Source organism: Lethenteron reissneri, chromosome 55, assembly GCF_015708825.2.
Source record: "Lethenteron reissneri isolate LAM-NWPU_2019-01 chromosome 55, ASM1570882v1, whole genome shotgun sequence".
Classification (NCBI taxonomy): Eukaryota; Metazoa; Chordata; class Hyperoartia; order Petromyzontiformes; family Petromyzontidae; genus Lethenteron; species Lethenteron reissneri.
In genome coordinates, this window is record NC_083833.1 from 10,817,012 (window position 1) to 10,832,176 (window position 15,165).

Genomic DNA, 15,165 nt, shown 5'->3' on the forward strand with positions numbered 1-15,165 from the left:
TTGGTGGAGACGACTAAAAAGGGAGCAGCACTTTCCGAAATGAAACGGCCAAGAGAGTAAAGCACTGCGTTCAATAATGCTTTTCATCTCGCATAATGGCAGACTCATTCAAGCTGACGCTCAAAGTCCGTCGACCAGCAAAACGTATCTGGCGTGGCAGAAAAAGGAATGACTGCAGCCAGACCGATGCATTGCTAAGCCGGTTTTATTAGCTTTCAAGTTCATAAACGATCGCGTCATACCTCAGGTCTCTTCGTGTCTACTGCAGGGCATGAGATTCATACTGGGAGTTGGGTTCCCTAATAAAGAGGTCTTCATCTGCTGTGCTTCCCTCTAAATATTCCAGACTGCAGGTGGGGTCACGGGTGACATTTTAATTTCCAGCATTGCACGGTAAGTGGTCACCTGCTCGCATTGACTGCTACCGATGATAAACAAAACACAAACGGGGCAATGCACTATTCCTGAACTGAATGCACTGCATGTTGATTGTCGTTATAACTCGATAGTATGTCGTTATAACCAGAAGCTATGGTAGTTCTAAGTATTAAATAGTCTTGGCCAGCACACATCAGAAGAGGGGATGACATTAGTCACGGCAGGTAGCGCACATTGATCATTGTAGAACGCTCGCGAGTTCGGATTCAAGCAGCTTGTGTAAATGGAAAAGTTATTCGGGAGATGTATTTGGATGTGCTGATATCTGATTTTATGGGGGAGAAGTAGCACAGCGGTCACAACACTGCACTATGAACCTGGCCGCGGGAGTTCAATTCCCAGCCACACCTCACCAACTTGCGCGGTGAGGTGCGGTCGAACAATCCCCATGACAGATAATATAATATTCCATTATTATTATGATCTTGTGGTGGTCAGCTTTTATGCGTTTTAGGCAATGCCCACTGGCAGTGATGATGATAAATGTGTGATCTTACAGTGTAACTGTTTATCACAGCTACATACAGACACATGCTATGAGAATGCAGTAGAAAGATCTCCAGATGGTGTCTGTTTAATTTAGAGGTTTGCAAATGCAGCGCAGCTGATGTCCATGGGACTTGAGTGGAAATTAAGAAATAGGTCCCTGAAGGGGCCTAAGATGCCGTGGTGGCTCGTGCGGTCAAACATTGAAGGCAGTGGGCTGTCCCTATGAAAATGCAATGGAAACACAGCTTGCTATTGGCCAAAAGCACTCCGTGCGAGTGGTTTGAATCAGCCAATAAGATGCTGAACTGTGCTTCTCATCAGGTCAGTGAGACTAAACGCCCGCACTTACATTCTGTCTCAATTTGAAATACATAAATAAGACAACTACTTTTCTATTAGGCACTCAGATTTTTTTTCAACTTTAAAATGCACTTCATACAATATATTTTTTTATAAATAAATGTATTTTTAACTGACTCTTTAGCTCGGGATACAGCTTAATTGGCGCTTCCATAATTCCCCAATCCAGACCCAGTGGCCACTGTCGAGTACTCACGACGCTACAGGGACGTGGCCTCCTGCGCACAGGCCATATGGGCCACGTGGGCCGAGGGATGAAAATGGGTTACTCACACTTCACCCTACTGCTGCCGATATATTAACTAGCTCGTAACGTAGGGAAATTCGGCATGCCAGTCAGGTAATGCAACGTTCTCATTAGCTCATTAAACGCTGGAAAAGAAGCAGTTAAAAGTGCCAGCAATATTCAGCGAGTCAATTAATTACGTCGAAAACATACAGCAATTAAAATGAATTGATAAACTCGGGCAGCTTCTCGTGGTGTATGAATTAAGGGTGTCATCTTACATGCAAACAAATGAGAAATTAATTTTGGCCAAGAAATGTTAGCACTTGGAATAACAACGACACAGACGTTCCTGCATGGGAAACCCCATCAGGGGCTTCATTGCTGTCGTTCCTGATTGTCAATGTGGATGCAAAGAAGTCGTGAATCAAGCACACCCTCCCCCCCCCCGTTGTCAATAACCTGTATTGACCAGTGTGGTGAAGTATGATGGAAATAGCCCATGGCCAACGCAGTGTGGGGAGGCCTTCATTCAGCAGTGTATATACATTTTCTGTAAATTCTTCTTCTTATTATTTACCATGCGTATTCTTGGCATTTCTCTGACACTAACTGCACCAATGAAACTCATGGTCGCATCTCCACTTGGTGGGCTACGTACGGTGCGAAAGAAGTTCAACATACATATATTTATGGTACCCATGGTATAATAATTCCCCACCCCAGTGACTAAATGCATTCTCCTGATTCAGGGCCACGACTCGATTGAATTAAATGTAATCCTTTCCAAAAAATGTTTAACCATGTCATTCGTAGCCGTTCTCGTTCTCTCATGTCTTGTTTGCACTGTTTTGTTAGACCCGTCACCCTGAATGTAATATCCTCATCGTGCACTACGCGTACGATTTGCATACATCGACAAACTTAAACTCTTATACACTCAACACATTAAACACGACGGCAGATTCAATAACACTGGTCAACACACTTTTTCTGGCATAAGGTATTCTAACGGTTTTAAGGTAATTTTGGGGTGCTGATTCCAAATCTGGCATCAGTTTTTGTCTATAAACCTTCTGACGGCAAGCCATGAAGACATTTAGAGTGCATCATAACAATAGCAGTGCCCTTTATTTAGTCAGCAAAGCCTCACTGGGTCATAAAACTCTTGTTCAGGGAGGTCACACATACACATTCATAGGGTGATTGGCCACTAATGTTGTATGCATGTATGTCGAACTTCTTTCGCACCATACATAGCTAACCGTGCTAATCAGGGGTGTGGGTGAAGGACAACAAACTAAACACAAAAAGCAGTTCTAGGGAAATGAGCGTGTGTTGAAACTCGAGAGCCCAGAGAAAACTCACCATGTAAGTGGAGAACACTCAAAATTTGACACGGAAGGCTTCAAGAATACATTTGCTGTACTGGAATTGTATGGCTACCTTGCAGCCAAGTCCTCTTGAAGGCATTACACTGGTCAACACACTTTTTCTGGCACAAGGTATTCCAACGGTTTTAAGGTAATTTTGGGGTGCTGATTCCAAATCTGGCATCAGTTTTTGTCTATCACATCAGGTTTTTGAGATATCATATTGCATTTTCAATAAAAACTGCAGAAGAAAAATATAAAATAAATGTGGATATCTACATAAAATTATATTATAAACACACTATCCTAAAAATAATAGCACCATATTTTAACACTAAAGCAGTCACTGACTCGCAACAACTTGCAATCATAAGTGACAGAGTTAAATTTGGGTAAAATCAATGAAAATGGCGTTTGCCGATAGCATACAAATGAATGTGATAGAGCAAATCTGAGATCAGATTTGGAATCAGCACCCTGAAATTAGTCTAAAACAGCTGCAAAAGTCCAGGCCAGAAAAAAAATGTTTTTTTTTGTGGACCAGTGTAATGAATATCAATCAATGAATCGCTAAACCTAGAATTCATGCGTTTAAAAATTCCCGACACAGAATCGAGCCACAAGGGCAAAGCGAACGGTGGACTTCATCGCACCATCCTCCAAGGATTTACGTGGCATGGCCAGGAGACTCTTCACCACTTCAGATGAGAGGTTCACTTCGTGTCGTTTACACCGGATGATCAATGCTCACAACTGGGCGAGGCAAAAAAAAACCGAGCTAAACCATATTTGGTTTAACACGTAGGAGGCTTTCGCGACCAATATCATCCATAATAGAGGTTTTTGGGTTAAGATCGCGATAAATCATATTTTGTATGACGTTTGTGCATGCACTTACTGTACATAGGTATGTATCCTTTATTTAACCGGAAGTTTGAATAAACCCCGTGAGATACACAGAGCATCATTCATTCTCCTGCAGCTCCGCACGGACACCGTGGCTCCTGAGCCACCCTGCCGCCGTGACGTTGAGAGATTTTAATCAAGAACCCAACTCTTTACTGCCCATGACATTTTGACCTCATCTCATATGCAGGTCATACATCTTCCTCAAATCAGTTTTCGGTTCCATATTAAAAGGCTGTTGTACACAAATTGACTTAAACCGCATTCTCCGTTGCGCTGACCTCAACGTAATAAGCAGGCGGACACCTTGGTGGTTTGAGCTAAGAATCTCCGCGAATTTTCCAGCCGTGTGGATGGTTTCATCCACACGTCCCCTGACATGCTGCATGGAACGTGCAAGCTCCATATTCTGTACGATGGTCTAAACGATGATGTAAATGATGATGTAAATGATGGTGAAAATGGTGTAAATGCTACATCCCGATGTGCATTTGCAGCAGACGGGTGCAGAATGTGGCACACTGCACACGAGGGTGCACACCCTTATTAACATCGTCACACATCGTCAGCTTTCCCACACAGTCAACAACCCAAGGCGAATTGATGCAGCTTCACACACGCACACGAGCTCCTCCACGCTGTGGACCTGTGCAAGAGGAACAGCATCGTCGCATCGAGCCTCGGCAACGTCGTCGTTGTTGTTGACGCCAGCATCAGTGGTAAGATTTCGGAGCTCGCAGCGTGCGGTAACAAACCAAGGCCATCTTCTCCAAAGCGCAATGCTGGCTGCCATCCAAGCAATGCGGGCAGGGACAGCGCTCTTCCAGGAAGCTAATAGCCCTGCGCGTGGTGCCGCGGGACAGCGTCTCCAAATGTAACTTTCCTCCGACTATGTCGTGGGCTGCAAATTAGCAGCCAGCAACCAGCAGCCATGGTTGCAGCAGATGAAGATTACAGCATCTCTTAACAGACATCCGCCGGTGCGGAGAAACTGTCTGCCAGCCACTTCGGCGCCACGGAGAGAAGAGTGCGCGTGCGCACGTGGGCGTCGCAGGTTTTAGTACAGACCCTGGTGACCATCGTCCCTGCATGGCACACCCAGGCGTGGCGCACAGGCCGAGTGGACGCCCTCGTTAGGCCGCACGCGAGCCAGCCATCATCGCTGCAGTGGTCGTCGCGATGCAACCGAGAGAAAACGGATCTCAGAGTCGTTTGTTGTCTATTCTTCAGCGCTGGCCGGGAACGAGATGAAGCGGGGAGCCGGTGCCGTGCGGCGCGAAAGCAGCGTCTGCAGGACTGGGCTCACTCCCACAAGGTCACCTCCAGGCAACGTCCCAGTAGCATAGACGTGCGATGCAGTGGCCACAATTGTGTCCCCAGGCACACTTGCATGGCGCGATTAGCATGCGGGCCGCAGGTGTGGCTGCAACACATGAACGCATGGAACACGCAAGCCACCGTGCGCGGCACACTCTGCTTCTCTCCAAAGCGGCAAAGTGGAACCTGCCGATTCCCTTGCAATACAACGTCCAGGCAACGTGAGCGACATCTCCTCCTCTGCACGACAGCCATCCACGGCGGCAATATCTAGCGAGTGCACAAGTGTCAAACCCTGCACAGTGTGCCCATTGACTACAGCAAGCTCCTCTTTGTAGGTTTGACAGAGGCTGAGGGGGAGGGTGTGTGGGGGTTATGGATGGATCCTCGTGTTTGTGTTTGTCCTTGACAGTGTGGGATGGCCTTCATCCAGTCATGGATTGACAAAGGGCAATACATTTATATTCAATAATAATTGCATTTATCACAAATGCTAAATCACCTGATTTATATAAATTCGTTTTTGCACTTGGAAATGGAAATGTCACAAAAGTGCTGTCCACCGCCACACTCGCTGCGCCGGTCTCATCCATCCTGCACGCCCGTTTCCCCGGGTCTCGTCGGACAAATGCAACGTGCTGTCTCCATCTTTCTCTCTCTCTCCGGGTTATAAATAAGCAATTTGATTGACTGAGTGGCTGGTTAAACTGGCCCGTATGCTCCTCGAAAAAACTGCACCCTAACCCCCATTGTTGTTGAGTTCACTTTATTAGATTGGCCGCGTTGTTGATGCCGTCTCGCATTGATCACTGCAGCGCTCCCCGATGCTGGACACCACACCAGGCCACTTGCAGACATTGCAAGAGCTACGCTTCATCGGCATGCTGTTAGAATGCTGCACGGTGTTCCCTAAAGATACTCGTCCGTCATTTCCAAATTAAGAATATCGCATTCACTCTTAAGAAATGTAAGTTAGGCTTGGGCAGGACAGATCCCGATAGGGATTATGGCCCATGGCTGAGATGATGGCCTATTGTCTGCCGGTTGATACAGCGGCAGGGAACGGAGAGAACACAATCCCAAGAGGACGACCACTGTGGAGATGGAGTGATGAGATCAGCTCATTTGCGGCGGTATACAGATTGTGGCATTGTGAGACCACGAACAATAGGATTCTATGCACGCATCGTGAGCCTGTAAGAAGCACCATTCATCGATGGATCGATGCATCGTTCCACCCATACTTGCACACGTGGGGAATTTTGAGCGAAGCTCCAGCACAGGATGGTCTACCCTTGCGACTGACACTACAGGATCTCCAACGTCCACTTTGAAGCATACGGCGCGTAGTATTATTACGGCTACTACACACATGGCAGCATTAACCAGGGTGGCCGCTGGATTCAAACCGTGAACCTCTACAACAAGCGCTGAACGCACTACCAACTGGTTTAAAGTTGAATGCCGCTGATGGTGGTTAAACCTGCAGCTGAGTGAGAAGGCTCTGTCAGTCGGGCTCTGATACGAGAACCATTGGCGTCACTGCTATTTTGTAATTGGAAGCTGTTTAACGATCCACCAAGGCCACCTCTAAAGCGGTGTAATTCAAGCATGCATCACCACATCTGGCCAGGCACGCACATGCAATGTGCACGATGCGTAAGAGATTGCTCGTGAAAGCAATGTCACTGATGATTGCTAAAGGAATGGATCCTGGCATGGTGGAATGGTCAACACGCTGGACTTGCAATCCAGAAGGCGCCTGTTTAATCCCCTGGCGTGGGGCTCAAAACAACGGTGCAAGTCCTTTAAATCCTCCCGCCTCTGTCCAGCCAAAAGTGTCAATGGATTTTCCTCACAGCGAGTCGATCGGCAGGTTGCGTGTGGTGGGGTTAAGTGTGGGTATTCTAAGTTTTCTAAGACTTCTGCCCAGCATGGACCATTGTGCCAAAATGCCCTCAAGAGGGGTTCTCTGCAGCTCCCTTCTGCCAGCAATGGCATGGAGCAAAGCAACCTTAGGGCTGCCACTTTACCTTTTCTCTGAGCTCAGAGAGTGGAGGCTGTGCGAGCTGCATAGATGCGCGAGTCGTGGCAATTGCACGTCAGCTGTCTGGCCCTTGGGGTTAACGAACACTCACAGATGAAGTGGAGTGTGGCCTTGTTGCTGAGCACGGAGCCGGCCACGTTGCTCGCCTCGCACTGGTACTGCCCCGAGTGGAGCGAGCGCTCCGCATCGCTGATCACCAGGTTACCACCCTGCAGACTGAATCTCTCGGAGTACTCGATCTCCGTGCTGTTCAGCATCCACCTGCATGCGTCGGGCAAGAGAGAGAGCCACATCGATCGAATAAATAAGTGATGTTTAACTCTGTCATGTTTGTTCAGCGTCTGAGAAAACCTTTAAATGTTAATGGAATGAATATATGATCCCGTCTGTTTATCATCGCATAAACATCCATTCGGCTTAGTTTACCGGCCTCAAGGCCTTTCTCCACCGATGAGATGGCATTCGCACGTCTCGCAAGGAGATGGCGTCGGCACTGATGAAGTTGGTCAATTGCCAGTCCCTCCGCAATGCCACCGATACAGAGAGAGAGAGAGAGCGAGTCTACGCGTCCCGTCACACGATATGCCGGCGTTAAACCATCCAGCAGCAGAGGGAGACAGAGTTCATCTGATTTTGCTCAAGATCCGTGACACCTTGTGACTTTGTAGATTGCCATTAAACATGTTTTAGGAAAGTAAACTGTCTACCAGCTTTGACCTTCTGGGCCTCATCATCAAAGTCTGTTTTATTTACAAATACTGCTTGTTTACCAGACGTCATTGGCAAGAGACCTCCCTCTGTATAACATGGTCATGGCAGTGCAAAAAAAACTTAGAAGTGTGAAAACTCATTATGCGCTGTTGTAGAGTGTTGTGGATAATTCTAAAAATAAAAAAATAATAATTTCTGTATCTCTATAAACAGAGATGAATATGCTTTAGTCTAATGGCCATTTGGGCTTCCATAATGATGGAAGGTGTTAGATGACATGTTCATGTTTGGCCAGGAAATTACAGAACACCAAGCGGATTGCCGAATGATATATTTAGATATGTTTTAGTGGTTATGCTTATGAGCTACTATGCATTCCTCCCACACGTAAAATGCTTATTTAGGAATTGGCCAAACATTAAAGTATTTGTTCTCTTGAGGCTCAATAATGCCTTCCTGAATAAATAAGAACATTTATTGCCAAAATATGAAATAAAACTCAATTTCAAATAGGAAGGTTAAAGCTTGAAAATTTCAGAATTATGGATTGTCCATCATCTCTTTCATCTCGTCGTCTTTTCTAGGTTTGATAAAATTAGTACTACTTTGTGGAAAGTCAGCAGCAGTTGTCCCTCATTTAGACTGGTCCCTAACGGTCAAACTGCAGGAGCTTCCGACTTTTGGCGTCAGGCTGTCAATGGAGGTGAGAAAATAAAGCCATGTTTCTCACTGGGGCATTGGTGATAACATTTACTTTGGTGTGACCTGAATAATAAAAAGTAAAAAAAACTATAAAATACAAGTCACAATTCTTAGGATCTACTAGAGTGGTCCCAGAAGTGTGTGTGGATTTTATGTTAAGACAGGCCACACAGTGTTGTTCAACCCAGGAACAATTTCTGCACAATTTTCCACAAATGTGGCCTGGAAAAATGATGGCACGCGTGATGCACGCTCGCTGGCAATTTGCAATTTGTACATTTTCATTATTTAAACCATATCCTTCGCGGTGGGATCATCACAGGATTATTGTCGAAGACGTTTTTTTAAACCGAGGTGTTTGCAATTTGAATAGAGGGCACCGCAGTTATGAATCCCAACGTTCCCCAGATAAAATAACTCACATGTACAAAAAAACGCAATTTTGTCATGATTGCGCTGTCAACACATCTCAAATTTAAATAATTTGAAGCATCCACTGGGGAAACAATTTCACAGTAAAAACTCACTTGACGGTGGTCACAGATTTGTGAGCAAAAGTTATGGGAAACATTTGCTGCCACCCACGCGTCTGTTGGCAGTAAACATGCCGGGGTTTGTCGCTGCTAAGCGATGCACAATCCCGGCCACCAGAAAACTCTGCCCTTGAAAGGCCCGATCATAAAACAGAGTAATTACGCACCCTGCCTCGATTCCCCGTGAGTGGGGCGATATTTTCGCATTTTTGCTGATGACTTTTGCACAAGTCAATCTGCTACGAGTTGTCTGTCGGGCTGCAGCATCATCACCAGATTACACAAATGAATGGTTGTTTATTCGTGTGCTTCCACTTAATGATGAAGCTTTGCACTTTATGAAAATCTTGACATACACTGTGTGATAATTAATTGTCAATGGAGCTCATATAATTGTTCTGTAATTGTGAAATGCCACCGCTCTCTTTCTACCCATACACACGCAGAGTTACATCTGAATATGTTCCTGTCTTCCATCAGCTGCATAAGTTTGAGTTAAAGCACCAGTTTAATATTTTCTATTTCTTTATACTTTTGCATTATATTTAAATGCATAGCCTGTTTAAACGGTCTTTTTCTCCGTAACAATTTTCTCATGTATATTTTTACTATTTCATCTTTGCCATATTCTTCATCATCATCGCAAACGACCCTAAAACATTAACAAGAACACTGTCATCCTTAATTCAGTTTCTGCAGAATAATTCGAATACAAAACTTGTTCAGCAAGAATATCTTGATTTGAAGCTTTCGTGACTGCAGCAATCCATACTCTTTGGTTATTTCGGTAAAGTCACGTAGAACCAAAGAGTATGTTTGTTCAGCAAGGTGACATTACGTCACCTGTGAAAATTACAAAGTGGTAATCATCTCTGCCGTGTTTCAACGTGAAATAAAATATACCGTTTAACGATGTTGCGTGTAAATCATTGCCCTCTGTTCTATTTGCCTGCCAAACCAATGTAGTTAAGTCCCAATGTGTTCTGGTTTTTTTTACGTGTGTCCAATAGACTGTGAGTTGGCTTTGATGCAGTAGCATAAGATTATTAAAAAAGAGATTATTTATGACAACAATGTTTTTAATCTATGACTGTGATGAAAGGATGATAGTGGCATGCTGGCCGACTGGCCAACTGCGGGTTTAACAACACATTTATATATTTACGTGATCTAACCCAAAAAAACCTTTATAATAGAAGATCAGTTGTACAAATGTCAAGATCCATTATTTCCTCCCAGTGACAGTAAAAAAACCTGTTATTATTATTTTTTTACTTGTTATTTTATTTAACACCGGTTTTTGCAGCCAATATTATGATTCATAATTTATGTTTGTGTTACAAAACATACACTTAGGTATAGGTTTAGTAAAGCGACAACTTGACACGTGATATAGTTTAAATACTAAATGCATCCTGGGATAGAGTGACCAGTGTGGTGAAGTACGGTCAACAACTCCGATGGCGTGTTAAAGCCTCCTTCACCAAGCAGCGGATTGACAAAGGTTTGTAAGATATGAATATTTAATTTGCTATTCATTATCTACTGCGATTACAATATGGTAATGGTAAAATAAAAGGTTAAGTTTCAGCTTGCATGCTCTTTCTTCATTGGCATAATGTTTTGTCACCAATGGCCTACTCCTGTAAACAACAGAGCTGAGCTTTCTCTGAGTTCTCCATTCGCTGGTGGAAGTGGCCAAACAACCCCGACTCGGGACATCTTCTGAATCAGTCTCAGTGACACTTTGCTCTTTATTTTCTATTTTACAATAGGAAATTGGTTTCAAATGTTACACGCAGATAAAATATCACAGTGCCAAACAAGATGAGCACCATATCATCCAACAGCAAGGTGTACTCGGGGAATGGACATTCTAATGATACAGATTGCACCGCACTGCACAAAAGTTTACCTTCACAGCGACATAATTACAGCACAGTTACTGATGATCTAGCAACGGAAGAATTCACGAAACTGCAAGCCCATTTAAATGAGCAAAAATATCTGATAAGAAGCTGCCATTCCATCACTAGACAGTGGTATTAAGAGAGGCAGGAGAGTAAATCACACAAAAACCTCAAGCATCAGCTTTATTTAATGGGCTATATAATACATCTGGGAAAATGAAAATATCAGCGTATGAAGCAGGCTAGGATGAGCGTATTAAAGTAGTTCTCAGGATTTGGATAGGATGCAACAATATGGAAATTTTAAATGAGAGACAGAAATAAATAGCTGCATTTCTAAAATATTGCCTCTGCAAGCGTCTAGAAGTGAAGCAGCAGCATCACTTATCAAACGATGAGCTCCGCAAAAGGTCAGAGGAAGCGGCGGTATTTAAAGCAATAATTCAGAGATGACCTCCCTGGGGTGTAGGTGCTTCCACAAAGCCAGGCAGTGGGATTGTTTAAAGTTGGCAACAACCAAAACCAAAATAATACCGGGCAGACCCAAAATACACGTGGGAATAGTGAAGTGAGCTGTAGCATAATTTAAAAAAATACTTTTTAAGAATCCTAATCGGAATCTTTATTGAGACTGGAGGAATCCGATGAGCTGTAAAGCTCTTTTCAAAGATGTCCAGTAGGGGCGGGTCAGAAAGTTACAACAACAAACAACACAGAAGCGAATATGAATGCAAACTTAAGGAAAGCAAAGCAAGTTACTAAATGTAAATACAAATAAATAACATCTACAAGTACAAATTGCCTAAGTGCATCAATTCCTGCCGATTTTGAAACACAAAATGCAATCTTGGGCAAGGCAGCAAGACAAAAACAGTCCCAGACCAGACCAATAAAACACACAGTCCTTCAGTAAAATTGCACATGAACATGTCAAGGGTAAGCAGTGCCAAATGCCGTCACCCATCTCCCCCCATCTCCCCCATCTCTTGCTGTCCAATTACAGAAAGTAATATACTGAGAGTTAATTGGGACCTATGTTGGATTAAGCAAGAGATTTTCCACAGGAGTTCTCCAGAAAAGCCTTCAACTGGTATTTTTTTAATATTCTATACACAGTGAAGGGTGACAACTCTTCCATAGGCTCCGCGATGAGATTGTTGGGTGACAAAGTCAAGCCAATATTTTTCAATTCATAGAGTTGGAATTTGGCAAAACTAAATCAAAACCCCAGATTTAATTTAGTAAATTTATCTATGTTTGGTGAACTCGTTTCATCATGAGGGGCTTAAACTTGGATTCAAACCCAGATCTCAGTTGCGCCATCTGTGTCCTGACCTCTGAGCCACTTCGCCACACATCAGCCACTGTGTTCGAGATGTAAGCCAGGCAAGAGAGACATCGGTCTGAACACACTGCTGGCTGGATAGCCTAGAGGTCACCATGTCTCCCGCTGATCCAGATCACACGTGATTTGTGTCTTCATTTCCACAGTCTCTAGGCAATTTTGTGGTGCATTATTAAAGCCAGAAAATGGGCAGTGATTAAATGTTGAAGACCACTGAGCAGAGGGCATTGTACGATGGCTACGTATGAATACATTACGGGTCAAATACAGGAATTCTGTCGTGTGTGATATTTGTCAGCAACTAAAATTGCAAATGCTATTGATACATCCCATGTTTAGACATTAATGTGGAATACTGGGTAGCAGACTAGACTTGTAACGCAGAGGTCGCTCGTTTGATCTCCTGGCATGGCAGCTGAAACAACGGTGCAAGTTTCTTAAATCTCTCCCCATTTCTGGGTATGGCACTGCTAGTCGACTGACAGGTCGTGCCTGGTGGGGTAAAGTGTGAGTAATCCCACCTCTTCCGTGCATCTGGCCTTTGTGGAAGAACAGGCCAAATACTTTCGAGTGGTTCTACAACTTCCTCTAGTAGAGGCCCTTTTTCAAGCAGTGGCATGAGAAAGTAATTGCACGGCTGCACGTATACCATTGACCTACATCCCAGTTTGAGTGAACATATTTCCTATCAAAGTGAGACACTTTCAACACAACAGGGCATCAGCTGGAGAAAGAATGGCACTAGAATAGATATGTGTTCGTAGTGCTTTGTTTTAACATGTAAAAAACACATTCACATTGGAGGCCAATTGAGTTTTTAGTCAGAGTAATATAAACACTACGCTGTAGAATCCTTTGTAATTAAACATCGACTGTGGAGGCATGGGACCTGTAGTTCTTTTGCAAGTGGGACCTCTAATAGTACGATAGGCACACTTTTTAAATTCTAACGAGACGTTGTAGGATATACTTTATTACTGTGTCCTTATGTTAAAATGTACCCAAGACTACAAACACACTGTTTATGCAAATGTTGCACGTCCTTCACATGTAACGCACCCAATTGCATTGTGGGCAGGGGGGCGCGGTGGCACAGTGGTCAGCACACCGCACGATGAACCCCGCGACCTGAGTTCGATTTGCCACCACGGCTAACATCAAAGACCGAGTGATAAACCAGCCCTGAGTCCCGCACCCCAACACCCACCTTCACCAACCCATACTGACTCGCGAGGTGAAGTATGGTTAGACAATCCCCATGACCGAAAGATGTGGGGAGGTTTTCATCCAATAGTGGATTCACAAAAGAATATAAATTACTGTCATTATTTCATATACTTGGCAGGCTTTTTAAAATTCATTATGCTTTCTACCCCAGGAAAGCAGGACGGGACGATGATTGGCATGTCATCCCAATTAAGTCATTTGTGGGTAAGTTTTCAAATTGGAAAACGCTGGCACACAATGCCTTTCTGTTGCAAATAACGTAATTGGAACTTTAACTCATACTGTAAATAACGCGATCTAACCCAACCACCTTTATTATGAATCCACTGTGAAGCAGACAACGCAAAGTATTTTGTGGTTAAAATACGGGCAGTACTAATCAGGGCGGCCGATGGATTGGAACTGTGAACTTGCAACGAGCGGGAAATGCCCTGCCACCAGGCCACGATCACAGACTCCAGGTTAAAATAGAAATTAACTGCAAGGAATCTCATTATAATCAATATTTAGCCGCATGTTAGTTGTCTTTGTTATAAAACAAACAAAAAAAACCTTTACATGCATTGCAATTATCACGCGGTAATTGGAGAAGAAAAATAACAAGCCTAGAATAAGCGATCTTTACCAAGATGTTGGCGCTTCCAGTTTTGAAATAACATTCTAATCACCTGATCAGCCTGGCAGAGTGAGCCGTGTCTCCACTGCAGCGGCTTCCCTCACCACCACCAGCGCACTAGCTCTGTCCCGAGCTAAAGAGCTCGGCACCTACCGCGCGGCGTGCATTGTGATGCGCGTGTTCACAGAGGACAATTCATGCCTGGAGGGGGTTTCTGTCGTGGTTTTCCACATTTAGCTTCAACAACATGGAGGGTTGCCACATGTGCTGGTTTTCCCAGTATCATCCTCTTGTTGAGGTGGCTGTCCTGGGAAATATATAAATATTTTTTGGAGATGAGATGTCTCAGTTTTTGTCAGTTGGGTAATAATGCACAATACAAGCCATTGAACTTACGTGGAGTTGTTCGCTCTTTTGGTTTTATGAGATATTCTTTGTCTTCCCAAGATATGTCCCGGTTTTTCATACCTCAGAGGGGGCAACCCTATTCAATAATAAAACGTAATATTTCGGTGACTGCGTTGGCAGTGGTGCACAAGCACAAATAACAATAAACTCAACCCATTTGTCAATGACATTGCCTTTAAACAGAAACATATATAATAGGTGGCATTTCATAGCCCTTTTTCATAAATGGAGGGGCCATAGAGATAAGAATAAGGCTGTTCCAACATTTCACTTCCAGGGAATTAGTCTCAAATTTAGTTGTCAATTAAAGGGTGTTAATTTGTAAACCATCAGTATAATCAGCAATCTCTAGGTAAAAGTCAGTGACTGCTTGCCTACTTTGCAGAAGGGCCATTGACAAAAACGTTGCAATGGCTTATTTGATATTTTTCTGTTGCAAGGCAGTGGCAAGGATGAATGTTTTGGAGTTGGTTATGTTTGTGCAAAATTATGCTGCTACTCTCCACACTTAACTGCATGAAAGTGAGCACATTATTAAACGCATCATAATATCCCCA

At 43.9% G+C, this 15,165-nt stretch overlaps 1 protein-coding gene across 1 annotated transcript in view; it reads right to left on the reverse strand.

Moving 5' to 3' along the window:
- Positions 1-15,165, reverse strand: part of LOC133356694 (contactin-2-like) — a 250,453-nt gene that overhangs the window by 135,273 nt on the left and 100,015 nt on the right. The window contains exon 4 of the mRNA XM_061574335.1: positions 7,248-7,417. Coding sequence (XP_061430319.1) covers positions 7,248-7,417 — 170 coding nt within the window. The remainder of the gene's footprint in view (positions 1-7,247; positions 7,418-15,165) is intronic.